The sequence below is a fragment of the Halichoerus grypus genome, chromosome 13, assembly GCF_964656455.1.
Source record: "Halichoerus grypus chromosome 13, mHalGry1.hap1.1, whole genome shotgun sequence".
NCBI classification, from domain to species: Eukaryota; Metazoa; Chordata; class Mammalia; order Carnivora; family Phocidae; genus Halichoerus; species Halichoerus grypus.
In genome coordinates this window covers 14,619,345-14,637,415 of record NC_135724.1, presented here as the reverse complement: position 1 = coordinate 14,637,415, position 18,071 = coordinate 14,619,345, and the positions used below count along the sequence as shown (strand labels likewise).

The 18,071-nt window shown below is 40.0% G+C and overlaps 1 protein-coding gene across 6 annotated transcripts in view; it reads left to right on the top strand.

The window, feature by feature from the left end:
* CDH20 (cadherin 20) overlaps positions 1 to 18,071 on the top strand; it is a 203,615-nt gene that overhangs the window by 150,947 nt on the left and 34,597 nt on the right. For all 6 annotated transcript variants that reach the window (XM_036089875.2, XM_036089878.2, XM_036089877.2 and 3 more), the window contains 4 exons: positions 6,120 to 6,414; positions 6,935 to 7,054; positions 9,469 to 9,636; positions 13,616 to 13,803. In XM_036089875.2, the coding sequence (XP_035945768.1) occupies positions 6,120 to 6,414; positions 6,935 to 7,054; positions 9,469 to 9,636; positions 13,616 to 13,803 (771 nt within the window). The remainder of the gene's footprint in view (positions 1 to 6,119; positions 6,415 to 6,934; positions 7,055 to 9,468; positions 9,637 to 13,615; positions 13,804 to 18,071) is intronic.

Here is an 18,071-nt window from a genome sequence, read left to right as displayed (position 1 = left end):
TTGAATCAAGGTCTTCCTTGACCATTCCCTAAGGTAGGCCCCTCTGTTAGACTCTCTCACGGCCATTATTTTTTTCAGAGCTCTCATCACAACCTACAATATCTAATTCACTTGTTTATTTACATGAGTACTGTCTGAAGCCTTGGACTAGACTATAAGCTCCCATTTTATCCCCAAGGCCTAACACAGTACCTGCCACATAGAAGGTGCTTTAAAAAGATATTTAATACTTCCTGGTGTCATAAGGATTAAATAAGCTAACATATGTAAAGTGCTTAGCACAGAACTTGGTCCAGAGTAAGATCTTAATGATCATTACTCTGTAAGCATAGTAGTGATAGTGGGAGTAGTGGTAATAGTGGTAGATAGGGATTTTGCTATGGGAACTCAGCAGCTCAGTAATGTGTGTAACCTAATGCAGCCACAAATCTCCTAGTCTCAAAATCTGTGACTTCTCTTTTGACTTCTTCCTTTCCTTCTCTCCCTCCCTCATGTACAACCAGTCACCACATCCTGTCAATATCTCCTTGCCAGTTTCTCTCAGATTCACCTCATCCTCTCCAGGCTCTGTCATTACTGTGGTCCCTCTGCTCTTCATGATTAGATTAACTAAGCAGCCACTGCCCGTCTCCCTGTAGAGAATCTTCCCCACTCCCTAGGACTCAGGACATTCATCTCCTTGAAGCACACTTTCCATCATGTCACTCCTCTGATTAAGAAAGCATGGTAGCTCCAATGCTTATCAGAGCTCTTAGCTTAGTTCAAGGACTTACAGAAAATGAGTCTTCCTCCCTTATCCAGCCCTCCCCTACGATTTCACAAATCTAGTCCTGATCCCAGTCATGCTGGTGTCCTCACTGGCCCTGATACACATACCACGTTTGTCCCCACCACAAACATGTACTCATGCTACTGCCCTGCCCAGGACACACTGTCACCACCTCTCTGTTCAATCACATTCCAATTGCTCAGGGCCTTAGCTTAAAAGCCATTTCCATCATGAACACATCTTCTACCTGCTCAGAGTTCCAAAGACTTCTAGCTACTCATTATTTGTAAAATCTTTCTTCCAACTAGACATACATGGCTACTGCTAAAATAAGTTTAAGAAAATACATTTATTTGTATTCAGTAATGGCTTTGTGTGCTTGTACAATCTAGAGCCCTCTTCACTTCTCCCAAGGGTAGAAGCTGAGATTCCATCCTTAGCCTTCCCTACGCTTCCCCAACACTGAGTACCCAGCACAAGGCTGGACATATGACCCTACAGAAAGGTGAAGGTATCTAATATTTTACTGGGCTACCACAGGACTATGTGTCAGTCACAGTCACAAAGTCACATTTAATCATCACAACAGTGCTGTGAGGCAAGTGTGATTCACCACTTTCAGGTAATTAGCCTGTGGAACACGGCTCAGAGAGGTTACGCTTATTGCCCCAAGTTACAAAGAAGGTAACAGAAAATCTGACACTGCAGCCACAGGCTTCCCTTTTCATTGCCCTGAGACTTAGCCCTGAAAAATACAGTGAAGAGTCAATGGTGTTAGGGCACCAGGAATCCAACCAAGCCCAACTGCTTCCCGACGTTGGGAACTTAGCTGTCCAGCACTCTCTCTCTAGTACTCATGATCAGTGCCCACCCTTTCCTAAGCACCCCAACCCAGGACACAGAACACCCTGGGCATCTCGACAGCCGTCTCATCCAGCCAACACTGAGCAGCCAGTGAAGTGGGGTGTTACTCCACATTATATATTCACTTACCCAGGCACTTTCCCCCGCTTACTTTGTTTGGAAAGAGAATTCATCCACCTTTCATTCCCTCTCTCCCAGGGGCATTTAGCTTGTCACCCTGAGCTCTGGAAGATGTCTTTTTAGAGAGCCTGCCTGAGTATTTGCTTATATCAGAGGCGTATGGCAACAATTATCAGCTGTAATTGGTATGGCCTTATAAAATCCACACTGGGCTTTCCAGGGACAAGGCAGTGTCGAGTTAAAGCTAGATTATATTGACATATGCAAAGAGTGGGATGCAGAGAGCCTGTGCTTGGGCACGAAGCAGTGGTTCCAAGGCATGCTGAGGTTAACAGAAGCTGTCTCGCCACAAAGTATCAGCACTACTGTGCTCCTGGAATTGCACAAGGCACTATGAAAGATGACAAAAAGAGTGAAAATCACCCTTGTTTTTAAAATATTAAATCAACTAAGATTTTTCATAAACTACCTGGACTTTCCATCTTTCACTACTCCTTTGGCTGAAGATCTTATTAACTAAAGCATTATTAGGATAAGTAGGATATCCACTTATCTTATTCTGTTTAGATTTTGGGAGGAAGAATGTTTTCCCAAGATGTACATAACCATGTGCTGCCAGCTCCATTCCAGAAGCTCCTTACCTTCCTCTGAAGAGCTGGTACTCAGTCAGCATTAGCTGAATTAAATATGGATAAATTATAAAACACATTTTTATTACAGTGCCAATTTGCTGAGTGACTTAAGGGAAAGTTATCAATGCCTCGCATTTGCAATTGTCGTAACCAAATGTGCATTCTACAGCTGGTAAACCCTAATATTAAATGCACATTACCATGCTGGTTATTAAGCTAGAGTCTCTCAGCTCTGTACTCACCCTCCCATACTCCCCGTAGTGATGTCAGTTAGGGCTGGGACTCTGCGAGCCACAGTTTCTCCTTTTCCGACCAGCTCCCCATTGGGTTCAGACAGCAGAATGTACTAGAGAGAGAACTAGAGGCAGGAGGAGGGAGAAGAGACTTGTTCCTATTACCTAGCCAACAGGTGGTCCCAGTTCCTGGATCTTCCCCACACTCCCAGCACCAGCCTCATCACACCCCCGCAGAAAGATCAGCACAACTAGATGGAAGCCCCTTCTCAGAAATCTGGGTCTGAAGTCTGAGAGAAGTGGGTGCTGGGGGCACCTCCTCCAAGCTCCTGAAGCCCCAGCCCCAGGCGACAGCACTCCCTCTTCGGAGGCCTCAGGCCCAGCCTCCTCCAAACATCTAGATTCCAGGAGCCCCAACTGCTGCCTTCTGCCCCCAGCCAGAGGGACACTAGCTGTTTCCTGGAGTTTCTAACCCTCCAAAACTTCAGTGTTCCCTTTTTGCCTTTCCAATTCTCCATATTAAATTTGCTCTGCTAAAATAACTGGTTTAGGTTTTGTTCCCTGACTGGACCCTGAAATGATACAATTATATTCCTCAGAAAACAGTTCTGTATAAGCAGATTCTGGTCCCTGTCATAGCTGGTCCCCATTTGTCCCTGTTCATAAAAGGCTCATCATGCTTCTCTGTGGATGTCCTCTCGCCCCCTCCTCCCTCTCTTCTCTCCTTCTTACACACGGGCTCACAAACACACACACACACAGAAGCTATCTGAAAGATGCTTGCTAGCTCTTTTTAAACAAAGGTAACACTTCACAAAAACCTTTAACCCTAATCCTATACCCTACGTCACTTATCCCATACAATTTTATTGAGCATTTGCTACATGTGAGAATCCACATGAAGATGAAAGCCACATGGTTCCTGCCTTCAAGGAACTTACCATCCAGAGAATTTCTCAAATTCTTCTCCCAATACAGACAAAAACAAAAGATAACAGATCTGATGTTCAGCCCACACTCTACTAACATCGGTCAGCTGAATGGCTCCTAAAGAACCAGGACCTCTGCAGCAGCAACAATTTGAGCCTTCTATTACTTATTAGGCACTCTCCATAGGCACAATACTCACTTAAGTTTGGCCTGTGATAACAGCAAGTACGCTTAGTTTTTTTAAGGACCATAGGACAAAACTTTTTAGATAATAAATAGAACACCTCAAAACAGTCCTGGGTACTTTATGTCAGCTTCTATTCTGTTTTCTTCCCCCTAAATAATCTGCCATGCCCTAAATGAACCTATTTCATTATAAGTAAAAGTTCTATGCCACATGCCTTAGGATTACATGTCTTACATATATAAATACACAGCATTTTTTTTTTTATATTAAAAAAACCCTAGGGCACCCTGGGTGGCTCAGTTGGTTGAGCGTCTGACTTGGCTTTGGCTCAGGTTGTGATCTCATGGGTCGTGAGATCAGGTCCTGCTGGCTCCAAGCTCAGCGAGGAGTCAGCTTGAGATTCTCTCCCTCTGTCCCCCCTCCCCACTGTGCACACACTACCTCTCTCTCTCAAATAAATCTTAAAAAGAAAAAAAATCCTGAGATTCCTCTCCTCCTCCTCCCAATCCCATTCCTTTGCCTGGAAACACAGTTCCAGATGGAATGGATTTTCATTTCTTTATGACTGGGTCCCAATAAAATGGCTTTCTATTCTACACAATAAGAGTTGGGCACCTCTGGTTTTTTTAACTGCATAAATAAAAGATTCGGATCGCAAAAAATAATAATACTGTATATGGAATGAGGAAATGTGAGAATTTCATATTCTAAATAGAATTCTTTAAGTAGAAAAAAAAGTCCACTAGCAATTTTTTTGGTCAATGTTATTCTCTTATTTCCCCTCTCTAGGTACAACACAGCTGAATTCCTTTAGGCGGCAAAATCGCTGCCTGCATGATTTGGCCATGAGTCAATCTGAGATCAACTCAAAGCCAGCCACAACCTCCAAATCCATCCTTGTCTGAGGATGTTGTGAATACATTTTCAGGTGTCCTCTTGGTGTCTCTGCCATTTAATCCTCAGAGTAACACTGTCCTAGCAACGCTTCAGGCAGCGCTTTCCCCGTTAGACTATGCATAATAAAAAAGCCAACAGGTTGTTTGTATAGTCTCTGCTACATTCCCGAAAGCTTGAAGGGAGCAGAGAAGAGCTGGGCATGTTAATACCCTTTTCTCTATGCATATCACCGTCATTATTATCACCATCATAATCAGCCCCATTTATAGCATTCCTATTATGGGAAAGACGCTGTGCTCGGTGCTTTACATACATTAATTTCTAATGATCCCAACAACCTTTCAAAGTATTAATGGTGTTCTCCACATTTATAATATTAAAAATTTGAGAGTAATAAACGTTCAAATCTTTGTCAAAGGCCCTCGACTTACAACTGACATCATGTTTTAGGCCAGATACGTCTGCCCCCACTAGCCTAAGGCTAACACTGGTTGCCCATTTTATAAACTAAATCTCTGAACTATGCAAAGTGCTAAAACCCACTTTAGAGAGAGACTGTTACTTATATGATAACACAAAATTTCAGGATTCCTGCCATAAAACATTATCTGTAATTAGAGATGCAGAAATGTATTTCCAGGCGTAATATGAAAATAGTGCCCTGGACTCCTTTTGAGAGTGCATATCATTCATTACAAAGTAATCCAGGAGATAACATAGTTGGATGGGCGGATAAAAGCATGTCCCTAACTCAGCCATCCACATATAGATTTGAGTGATTCAATTACAAGCCCAGGAACTGGTCCCACCAAAGAGAGATACACTGATGCAAATACCAACAACTGGCCGTGAAATCCATTCTGACACCTGAAACAGAGGCACGCATACATAGTCCTACTGAATGAAATTACTGAATTGGGACCACAGAATCAGAGAGTTGCAGGAGTCCCTGGAGGTCATTTACAGTTTCCAGGACAGTGGCCATAGCCTATTTATTAATCAGTTCATCAGTTTTTCAGGCAACTTGAACCATCACAAGATTTTTGAAACTCTAAAACTCAGTTTATGTCAAATACTTATTTTAAAATGTTAGGTTTGTCCATTTTCTTTTTTCTTAAGTGAAAATGCTAGGTTCCTCCTTATTAGACTTGCTCCTATTCTCATGTTGGGTGGGGGCCTACACTTCCCAGAACTCCTGTTTTCTATACTTCTCAGGGAAAGGCACCTAAAAATACAGTAGTTAAGTTCAGGATACTGAATGTGATGTGAAAAAATTTTACTTATTCATCAATCTATATTTGGTCTTTGATACAATCATGTTCAATGTATATTAATTCTTTGTAGACCAACATTTTAAAACGTTTGAGTGAAAAAAAATTCTTCCTATTTGAAAGAAGGTCTTAAGTTTGGACCAAAGTGAAAATCAATTTATTTCCAACACCTGTTCATATCCATAATGAGATTTCTGGGTTTGTTTTTTTTCCTAGCTTCATTCAGACATGGACAGGGGAGATGGATCCATCAAATACATCCTCTCAGGAGAAGGTGCAGGTGTCGTGTTTACCATTGACGACACCACTGGAGACATTCATGCCATTCAGAGGCTTGATCGAGAGGAAAGGGCCCAGTACACTTTAAGGGCTCAAGCCCTGGACAGGCGGACCGGCAGACCAATGGAGCCAGAGTCAGAGTTCATCATCAAAATCCAAGACATCAATGACAATGAGCCCAAGTTCCTGGATGGACCTTATGTCGCCACTGTGCCAGAAATGTCACCAGTGGGTAAGATGGAGAGTCACTGATTCTCACAGACAGCAGTTCTTCTACAGAAGGTCCTCCTCTCTATATGCAAAGAAAGAGAGAACGTGCAGGACAGCTCACAAATTATAAACCTGGACCGAAAATGACAACCAAGTACCTAGCCAGGAAACTAGACAGTGAAATCAGCCATAGTAAAAAATAAGAGTAATAATACGCCTAGCATTGTTATTCAGTTCTGATTCTTAAAAGATAGAGGATAGACAGAGAGATAAATGATTCATAAGGGAGAAGCATTTTGGTATTATAAAAGAGCAATGAAGAACCCAGAGGCTGTGTTGTTCTCACTGGTTACTAACAATTTAAAACACAAATAACTCCTGTCTCACTAGAGAGGCACAAGTTAGGAGCTATGGAAGTCTGACCTCAAAAGGGGTTCTCCCAAACATAACAATTGCAAATGCATTAAGACTGCCTATTCAGCATTGCTTCCAAGCCGTTACCAATTCAACTTGAACAGGTTTCCACCATCTCTCTTCCTCAGGGACCTCTGTCATCCAGGTGACAGCCACAGATGCTGATGATCCGACCTACGGCAACAGTGCCCGGGTAGTATACAGCATTCTCCAGGGACAGCCATATTTTTCTGTGGACTCCAAAACAGGTATGTGATGCACATCGTCAGAGGTGGTTGCTTTATTCCCTACTAATTCATAACTGCTACTTATGACAAACCCAACTCTCCTTTTCAAGGACTCTCTAGGGACTGTATTAACGAAAGAAGACTGTTACAGGTGTTAGGATTAAGACAGCAAACCAGCACTGCCCTGGTGGGTAAGAGCAGCACTATGTCTAGACATTGCCCAGAGTCTGACTGGAGAGGCCAAAAGGCCTGCCTACACAAAGGGACATCCTCACCAGCCTTCAATAACTCCTACAGTTGAATTTATTCCCAGGGATTGTCTTTTATCACTCCAAGAAGACCTGAGAGGATTGACACATTAACCTGGGCTCACTAGAGAACTAAGATCATTGATTTTGAAACTATGAAGAGCCTTAAGGGAATCATCCAGTCCATTACCGGTCACTTAACAAATAAGGAAATTGGGAACTGAGACCTAATAAAGTGCTTCTATTTGTAGATGTGTCCCCTGACTTTTGGTCTGATGTTCTTCCCACTGAACCACCCTGTACTAAATAGAGAACACGGCCAGAATAAATGGATGCTGGGACACACAGATTTTGTTGAGGGGGTAAAGAGTTCACAGCATGGGATGTGGCCCCCCAAAAAGCAGGTGCTGAGTGGGAAGCTCTCACAGGGAGGAAAGCATAAAGAACTGGATGGGTAAGAAGGAATGTGGCAAAAAAGGACAAATCAACAGAAGTTTGGTTGTGTTTTCTTGTTTCTTTCAGTTTTACCTGAGAGCTTTGACTACAGAATTTATGTTTTATCATGATTATCCTGCACTTGTGCCAAGCTTTCTTCCTTTTAAAATACTTTCACAGACATTACCATATTTGAGCCTCCCATTATTCTTGTGAACCTGTGAAATACATGGGAGGACTGTTATTCCCATTTCCATACAGGAAAATTGAAGACCTAAGAGTAATTAACAAGGAACTTGAGTAAAGAAACTTACAGCCAGAGAGGTAAAGTAAATGGTTAACACTCAAAGTCACCTCTCCATTTGAAAGAGAAAAAATACATTTCTATTAGCAACCTGATAGAATTTTTTTTTCCAAAAGTCCTAAGGGGAACCAGGCATTCAGAAAATTATATCATAAAATCAGAAAGTGAGGGAGTGTAAATTAGTAGGAGTAAAGAAAAAAGGTTGCAGTGAGGGACTTCTATAAAACAGTAACTTTAACAATTCTACAGAGGGAGAGGGGGAGGGAAAACGGGGAGGATGCCCCCACAGGGAAGACAAATACAGACAGGAAGAGGGTAATGTGTCCTTTATATCCTAAGAGGAACCTTACATTATTTTGACAGCTCCCAGGGGGCATCTTTAGTGTTAAGGTCAAAAATACATGAAAAGATAGTTATTGCTGTGCATTTAAAAAAGGAAAATGCTGCATATTTCACTTTAGAATGTTATTACTATAATGCAATATATACACTGTAGGAGTAAACTGGAGACAGGTTTGTGGTTCCCAATCTCTTCTCTTTGCATGCAAAAGGTCTATTTAGCCAAGGGTCATGCTGTAAACTTGCAGTAAATAAGCCTTTAATCTTTGCCTAGAGTGTAGAGAAGTCAACTTTTCTACGTAGCAGGGCTAAAAGGGGGATAAAACATTACAGCACATCCTTGGCAGGATCAAAACAACACATTTCACTGGCTTTTGATTTAGACGCCTCTTCTTAAATGAAACTGTATCATCACACTGTGATGCTGCTACTTACTGTCTGGGGGAGTTCATCCCTTATGCATGTTAAAAATGAACAACTCAACAGAGCATCTTTCGTGTCCCAGCTCACGGAAATCAGTGAAGCACAGAGGTAAGCAGAACATAACAAAACTGAAAGAATACATAACAAAAGGAAAATCAAATCAGAATTCCAACCCTGCTTACAGGTATTGAGGAGGCAGGGAAAAGCAGCCTAGGAGTGAGCTGCCTCAAGAAAAGTCATTCACACTACAAGGGCCCTAGGGGCTAAAGAAAGAGCGGGCTGAAAGAGAATTATCTAAAATCATAGATTTGCAGACATATGAGGCTTTTGTTTTCCGGGACCCGAAGCCCCAGTTTTCTTTGGTACAACAGAGACCCCTGAAATTGGCCCGGACTGCTAGTCCCGAACTCTGTTGGGGAACCACTGCTGCCACCTCCTGTTCTCTCTCGGTAATGTCGCCAAAGGAAATGGGCCCTCAGCTCTTCCTGCTGGAATAGTGTTTACTCACCATTTGTTTAAGCACAGTACTGTTTTGAAGCTAGAATTCTGACCTCAAGTTTAATAAAATATAAACAATTTGCATCTCGACTCTAGATATTAACAATGCACAAGGGAGAAACCTAGAAGCTGATCTTAAACACTGGATTTGTGGATTTGTTCTTAAAAAAGTCTTTTCTATCCTGCAGGTGTAATTAGGACAGCGCTCATGAACATGGACCGAGAAGCCAAAGAATACTATGAAGTGATTATCCAAGCCAAGGACATGGGAGGGCAGCTTGGAGGATTAGCTGGGACCACAACAGTCAACATCACCCTCTCGGATGTCAATGATAACCCACCCCGCTTTCCCCAGAGTGAGTACCTAACCAATGAGAGTATAGCTCTCCAGCCAGAGGAATGCACCTATTACAGAAGACAAAGAAAAAGGCAGGCCTGGGTTCCTCTTTAAGTTCAATTATTCATGGGTTCCCTTCCTACATTTATCATGCAATTCTCACATCACCATTTCCCTTCTGGGTCCCAACATCCCATAGCACTGAGCCAGTGTTTCTCACTTCCTTCATTATCACTTCTCTCTGGAGCTCTTGTAGACTTTTTTTTTTTCCCTTGATCTCCACGCCCTGCACCCCACCCCATAAAATTAAATACTAAGGAATAAGATTTTGTTGGGTACGGTTGAACTTTAGAGAGCCACAAACCACTGTAGCATCTAAGATTTATGTTCCTGTCTCCCCCTTCCCCAAACTGATGTTTGCCCCCTAGGATAAAATACTGCCCTGTTGAGAACGCACACATAGAAAATAAGCCAAACTGAAGGTAAACATATAGTGGCCCATCTGACTACCTTAACCAGTCAATTCACAAGAGTACCAACCACCTGCTTTCTAATGGCACTGGGCATGAGGGATACAAGATTCTTGAAACCCAGTCCCTGTCCCTGTGAAGCTTAAAATCCAGCTGGGGAGTACATATTCCACACTCATCAAAAGTTAACCAAGAAGCAGCATTTGCTGTACCACTTGAGTAGTACAGAATGAAACTTTCACAATAAACTAAGATGAATGAAGGCTTCATCGAAGGATGATACTTTCACAGGGGACTAAAAAATATAAAATATTTAAATAGGAAGAAAGAAAAACATTCCAGAAGGGGGAAGCCTCTCATTCATTAAAAAAATATTTGTTTCGGGCACCATCTAGGTATGGCATATAGAGCAGTGTACAAAACAAACAAAATCTCTGCTCTCCTAGAGCTCATTCGCATAGAACATGAATGTAAGGGAAAATATAATGTAAGGGAAAAATATGTATCTACAGTACAAAGACCTGGAAATAAAGTAGCAAATATGATTTTTATGTTCAAAGACCCCCTAAAAATGGAGACCTGCTCTTTAGTGTTTTAAATGTGTTATATTTCTAAATATTTCTATATTTTAAATGTGTTATATTTCTAAAGGAAGTCACTGAAAAGTTTCTGAGCAAGACAGAAACCTAAAGGAAAGCTAACCTGATAGCCACGTACAGGATGCGTTGGCAGGAGTGGAGACTAGAAGCTGGGGAATCCATCAGGGAGGCTTTTAGAATGGTTGAGATTTGAACTGATAAGCACTTAAGGAAACAGCAGAAAGAGTGCAGTGGGACAAATAAGAAAACATGGATTTCTGCCTCCTGATTTCTTGGCTGAAGGAACCACAACAGAGGGTGGAGTCAAAGATGACTATGATGTTTTAAGTCTGGGTGACAGGGATAGAATTGTAGTACTGATAGAAATAGAGGATGCATAATGGAACCAGTGGCAGGGAAGGAGGAAGACAAATTCAGATTTGAATATGAAGTGACAGCAGGACAATCTGACTGAATGTCCTTAAGGAAGGTGGAAATACAGAGCTATACCTGTGGGATGGAGCCCAGGAATGGAGAAGTGAATTTGAGAATCAGATGCCTACAAGGAGCAGTTGGAGAAATGAGAATAGCAGACACAATTCCACGTGAAAGACCTGACCAGGAAAATCAGGTTAAAAAAAAAAAAAAAGAAAGAAAAAGAAAAGAAACTAAACACAGAGTCAAACCCGATTATCAGCTGAACAGCTAATATTCTGAGTCAGCCAGACCAAGTGAGTCATCTCTTTTATCTACGTAAAGACAGGAAGGGAATTCAAATATTCTCATACAACTGGTATACACAAAGACCCCCTGATATTTCATGAAACAAAAAGGCAGAATACTAGGTAAGTATTTCACAAGTGGTGCAACCAAGTAGGCTACTAAGCTGTTCAGTTCTACAATACAGTGCATCATGGAACAGTTTGTGAAATGCCATATGGACTGGCTTCTTACTTTGTGTGGGTTCTATCTTTATCACTTCATGAATGGCTCACATTGCACACATTATAGACTATATCCTTGAACTACCCTATTTGGCTTTTTAAATCTGACACTCGACAGTATCTCTGATGAAGACAGAAAGAGCAAAAGCAGCAAGTTATTACATAGCTCGTAAGTATGTGGATTTAGACAAACTGCAGGAAAGTCAAATCACCCCAAACATGACAACTTTACAACAGCATAACACAACACAATGATAACCACGTAAGTTTTAGTCCTGCCCCACAAACCAACATCTTAACACCCATTCTAAAGCAAACATTTCCAGTTACCACTTTTTCAAGATAATGGGGAATCTAGCATAGAGCAGAAGCAAGGACTGTGTTGCAGAGAAGACGAAATGTAAATGTATAAAAGTAATCTGCCTGCAAGTATTCTTTGTGCATCATCTCTGCTTCCTCTAAAACCGTAATTATTTTTGGACTTTTAAAAAATTGTCTTTATCTCACCATTAAATATCTCCCCATCTGTTTGCTAAAACAAAGTTTAAATGATCTCACTATTCCATAAACCTGCCTTGGATAAGCTCTCTGCCTTACTAATCTTCTGATTACTCATTTTAAAAATTCAATTTTCCTTCCTTTTTATAAATCTTACCATAACTGATCATGGGATGTTGGCAAAATGACACTCCTACTATTTTATATTGAACAAGCTTAGTTACCTTTAACTGAACCAAATTTAATGGAATATCAAGATCTCAGGCTATTTATTTCTAATATAATGCATTACATGTAGAAATTTTATGTATATGCTTTTTTAAACACAGAACACAAAGCTTTCCTGGTGTGGGAAAAATACTTGTTTATTTTTCCTAAAAGTTCTGCAATAGCAAAGTCTAATCCATCAACAATTTTGGAAGAGAATGGAAAGAGATCATGAAATCCAAGTGCCTGCCAGCTGACTACAGACATTAGCAATTTCCTGGCTCGTATTTGCAAAGAACAGGCATTATTTCTTCTCCTCCTGTGCAAGGGAGGGTGCTGTGAGCTGGTTGGGTGCTGTCAACCTCCCCAAATCAAGCCCTCACATCCCAGGCTTCCCTGTAGCTTGCAATACATATTAGAATAAAAGAGACCATGAACATTGAAAATGTGATTGTGTGATTTTCTTTGTTATTTAGTCAGTCACATTTTGACTGACAAAATAATGAAGAATGTCAAAAAGTTGGGCCCCAGAGAAGGTAAGTGAGCGAAGACACAACTCTGTGGAGATGAAAAGGAACTAAATTTAATTGTGAAGCTGAGAAGGAGAACATTACCAACCCTGAGATTCTTACATTTGTGAGAACTTTTGGGGTATTCTATTCTGGAACAAGAGAACAAGAAACAACAGAGATTTCCACTGGGCAGAACCAAGTGCAAGGACACACTGATGGACACATGGAGCTGGCGGGAGCTTGTTCTCTGTGGCTATTCCTCCTTTACAGATCACTGATGGCCGTTCAATTTGGGCAGGTGGCCACAGAGATGGAAACTCCATACACTGGCTTGGCCACAAAGGAAAATGTGGGCATTTCAAGTCTGAACAGAATAAATATGTACTTTGCAATCACAATGTTTTTTTCTTTCTCAGAAGGAATTAACATTTGGGGAGATAGTTCATGAGGAGGGACTGAAAGATTGGAAAGCAAGGTAATTCCTTCCACTCTGAAGGTGGATTCACTGAGATAAGAAATATTTTTGTTTTTATTCTGTCCTATTCTTAGGATTAGGTCAAGCTATTTTGGCCCCTCCTTATCAAACATCCAGTATAAGCTAAGACAACCTACTGTCGGCTCAGCCTCTTTGGATCTCAGTTTTTCTTCTGTAAAACTCAAGTTTTAATTCTTGAACCAAGCAAGAGAAAGACATCTTTTCCAGCATGCCTGATATGATATGATTATACTGCCAAGGCATTTTTTATAGCAACAGATTACAAGAATGCATGTTCTGACCTTTCTTCACAGAACATTATCAGATGAGTGTGCTGGAATCGGCTCCAGTTAGCTCCACTGTGGGCAGAGTGTTTGCCAAGGACTTGGACGAAGGAATCAATGCAGAGATGAAATACACCATTGTGGATGGAGATGGTGCAGATGCCTTTGACATTAACACAGATCCCAATTTCCAAGTTGGCATCATAACTGTGAAGAAGGTAATCCAACTCCTCTTTCCAAATCATGTTAATGGAGGCTTTGAATATATATGAGATGTTAGTAAGGGCTATTGGGCTATTAATACATATTGCTTCAAATCCTTTGATAAACATTCTTTCCACTTCTTAAAAAAAAAAAAACCTCTTACTCCTTTTGCTTACATGTAAACACTGGCTGTGTGATCATTTTACAGAGAGGGTACCATGTCATGATAAAAATATATTATAAATATGTCCTTTCTCCTAGCTCACTACTTAAGCACTAAAAAAAATTATTGTAGTTTAATTCACTAATGATGTTAATGAGTTGATCAATATTTTCAGTTGAATAACGTTCATTTTTTACTATTAGTGTACCATAAATAACAATAAACCAAGCTATGATATTATTTATGAATCAATAAATAACACACAGAGATTTTTTAATTGCTACTAGAAGATCTCATAGATGCTAATTAGACTTGGAAAAGCTTTGTCAAACATAGCTGCTGAGTGGTATTATCACTTGCAACTCCTTTGCTTCATAAATTACCAAGTTTTCTGAATGTAAGCTATCAAATTTTTCTGTAGCATAAAGCACATATGGATATATTGGGGTGGAAGATAAAACCTTAAAAAATTGAAGTTTTAATATCCTAGTAAATATATGTGATGAAATTTAAAAACTCATTGATTTAATCTTCTTTCTCCTCCATTTTAAATACATCTAAAAACCCAAGGTATCTTAAATTATTTATTCAACAAATATTTGTTGAGCTTCTCCCTATGTGCCAGGTATTATTCTAGGCATTTAATGTACAGAGTAAATAAAATAACCAAAAATATCTGCCTTCATGGAGCCTACATTCTAACAAAGGGAAGAAGACAATCAAAATAGCAAGTAAATCAACAAAGTAATATACTAGAAAGTGGTAAGTGCTATGGTGGGGAGGGGTAAAACAGAACAAAAGTGATATCAGAAAAGCCAACATGACTTCGAATTTTAAACTGGGTGCTTGGGATTGGCTTCACAAAGAAGTGACATTTATACAAAGATTTAACGTGGGGAGTCACAGCACAGAGCTGGGCAGGCTGACAGTGCACAACCCCAGGAGGTGCCTTACAAATGACTTCCAGTGAGAACTGCACATGCAGCCCTGGAGACAAGGGAATGGGCATGGTGACTGCGGAAAAGTGTTCCAGGCAAAGGGACAACCGGAGCCAAGGCCCAGAGACGGGTCTCTGCCTAGTTTGTTTCAAAAGCAGCAAAGGGTTTGATAAGGCTGAGTTGGAGGGGAAGACCAATAGATGAAAAAAGTCAGAAAAGTAACAAAGGAGCCAAACTGCATAGGACCTTAGAGGCTGCTCTAAGTACTTCTTCCTCTCAATAAAGCAGGGAACATTTACTGGAGGGCTTTAAACCATGTATGATATGGGGCACCTGGCTGGCTCAGTCAGTTAAGCGTCCAGCTCTTGATGTGGGCTCAGGTCATGATCTCAAGGTCGTAAGATTAAGCCCCATATTGGGCTCCACACTCAGCAGGGAGTCTGTTTCTCTCCCTCTCCCCCTGCCCCTCCCCCCACTCATGCTCTTGCACTCTCTCCATAAAATAAATAAATAAATCTTTAAAAAATAAATAAAAAATAAAACATACATGGCATAACTGGACTTTCATTATAAAATAATTACTCTGTCGGCTGTGTTGAGAAAAGACCATAAAAGGGGAGCAAGGATGGGAACAGGCACACCAGCTGAGACACTATTGCAATAATCTAGGTAGATGATGGTAGCCTAGCCTAGGGTAGTAGGAATGGAGACAGTGAGAAGCAAACAGAACCCAGATATATTTTGAAAGTAGAGTCAAGAGGATTTCCTAACAGACTGGATGAGGACATGAAAGAAAGACAGAAGTCAAATGAGCAACAAGAACAGAGCTGCCTCTGAGACGGGGGAGTCTGCAGGTAGAAAAGGTGGCAGGTGGTGGCAAATACTGGGATTAAGTTCTGGACATGTTACCCAAGTAGAGATGTGTAGTAGCTGCTGGTTATAGGAGTGTGGAGTTGGAGAAGAGTTCTGAGCTAGAAATACAAATTTGGGAATCACAAGCATATAAATGGTACTTAAAGCAAATACAAGAAAATGACATTCCAAGGGCTTGAGCATAGATGAAGATGCTAGTGACATGAGCCCCGCAGCACCCCAACATGAAGAGGTCAGAGAGAAGAGCAAAGATAAGCAAGGAGACTAAGGAGAGATCAGGGAAACAGGAAGAAAATCAAGGGAGTGTGGTGTTCTGGAAGGCATGAAAAACCATCTCCAGGAGAAGGGAAAGACAAAGGCTACTGAAATTCATGTAAGAACACTGAAAACTGACCGCAGACTTTAGAAATACGGAGACCATTAATGACCTTGATGAAAGCAACGGTCATAACTTAGAATGGGGCACAAGTTAATGTGTTTAATAACAACTTTACTATATGCTGTTCCACAGAGTTGAATTAACACTACTTTAGAAGGGAAGAGTTCACATATTTGTCCTGTATTCACTTAAGCAATATACACATACAGCAAAAGAACAGATATATTCAGCATTCCACCAACCCAAAATCTTTACAACCAGCACCCAATGACCTCAAAACAGTGTAAAATGCTGATATTAACTTCACAATCATCAAATCAATCTGAATATAATTTAAATATTACAGTTTTTTATTTTATTCTCATCCCTTTAGAGTTAATAACATGTTAGAAATATAAAAGATGACTGGAAATAATAATACAAATTTGGTATATGACATAGGATTAAGAACATTCCCCTACTATGTGGTATGCCTTAACTGTAAACAAGATAAATGCTCAAAGCTTCAGATAATTACTGATTCTTTAATGCAAAAATTTTCTTTAAAACAATTAAGCAATCAGAAAAAGAGTTTTTGGGATTCTCAATATATTTTAAATGTTATTCTGTATCTTAATATACAAGATAATGCTAAATAATTTTAATTTATGTCAGATTATTAGAATATAGCTTATACCTTATTACAAGCCATTCATTTTTTTAAAATATTAACCATTATAATTTTGTATCTGAAAGGAACTTCAAAATGCTGTTTTCTCCAGCTCCCTTATGTGGAGAAAAGATTAAACCTCATAAGATACAACGCTGTCTTTCATTGTCATTACTAAAACTATATCCATGTTTAATCAAAACAGACATCAGTTTGGCCAAGGTCATCTGGATTTCTCTTCTGAACTTAGGAGGTGATAGAAAATGGAATTTAAAAAGAGGTCAATAAGTTGGGTAGATGGACAAGTCAAATATAATAAATACTTTAGAGGCTATTGACTGCTCAGTCTGTACTTTTGGAACAACATTCACTCAGATGCCTGATCCACACCCATCTTCTACTTTGTCATTAATAATGTCATATAAAATTGAAACAGAAGTTCTGTTTTTGATTTATTTCCCTAAGCCCTATTATTTGTCTAAAAAGCACATGCTTTTTCAAAAAGAAAAATTAAGTTAAATTGATAGAATTGGGTCTTCATAAAACCACACTGATTACTACCCAGTACCTTGAGTCTTTTTGGCTTTTAATCAATCAATTGATTTTCAGTCTCTTAAGTCAAATGCTTGAAAGATAACTTGAAATACATATTTTGCAGATTGCTCTTTATTCTAGATGAGCATGCTGTTATGCCATATTCCAGTCTTCAGCATGTCTTCCATCTCCCAGCATACAATAAAAGCAACTGTTTTGACTCCATTTTCCTCTTAGATAGTCCACAGAGCAACACTTCTATATTTCATCAAATCTAAGATGCCCATGAAATGTAAATTACATCACTGTTTTAGATACTACCTTAAAGAAAAAAAAACTCTTGCAATTTAATTGATACAATGCCTTCTTCTTCCTTAGTTTATAGTTTTTGAAAAAGCTCTTGCTGACACAGACATATGTGCTTCACTAATACCAGATTTACTCCCTGCTGTTGTTTCCATGCCATTCTGCCCATATAACAATTCTTGCTTCAAGGTCGTATCATAGTACAATCTTTCTGAAGACAGTTTAGAAGGCAATGAAGTTCAACACATGTAGTATCCACAACGTGCAGAACTCAACTGAAACGCGTGCATCCTGTCTCCCACTGGGCGTAAAGCAATTGTAAGATGCCATCAATTGGAGAAGCAACCCTATTTCCAAAATGTCAAAATACGAAAAGATGCACACCTTAGAATCACTGAAATACTGTAACATAAAATCTGTATATATTATCACCTAACCAG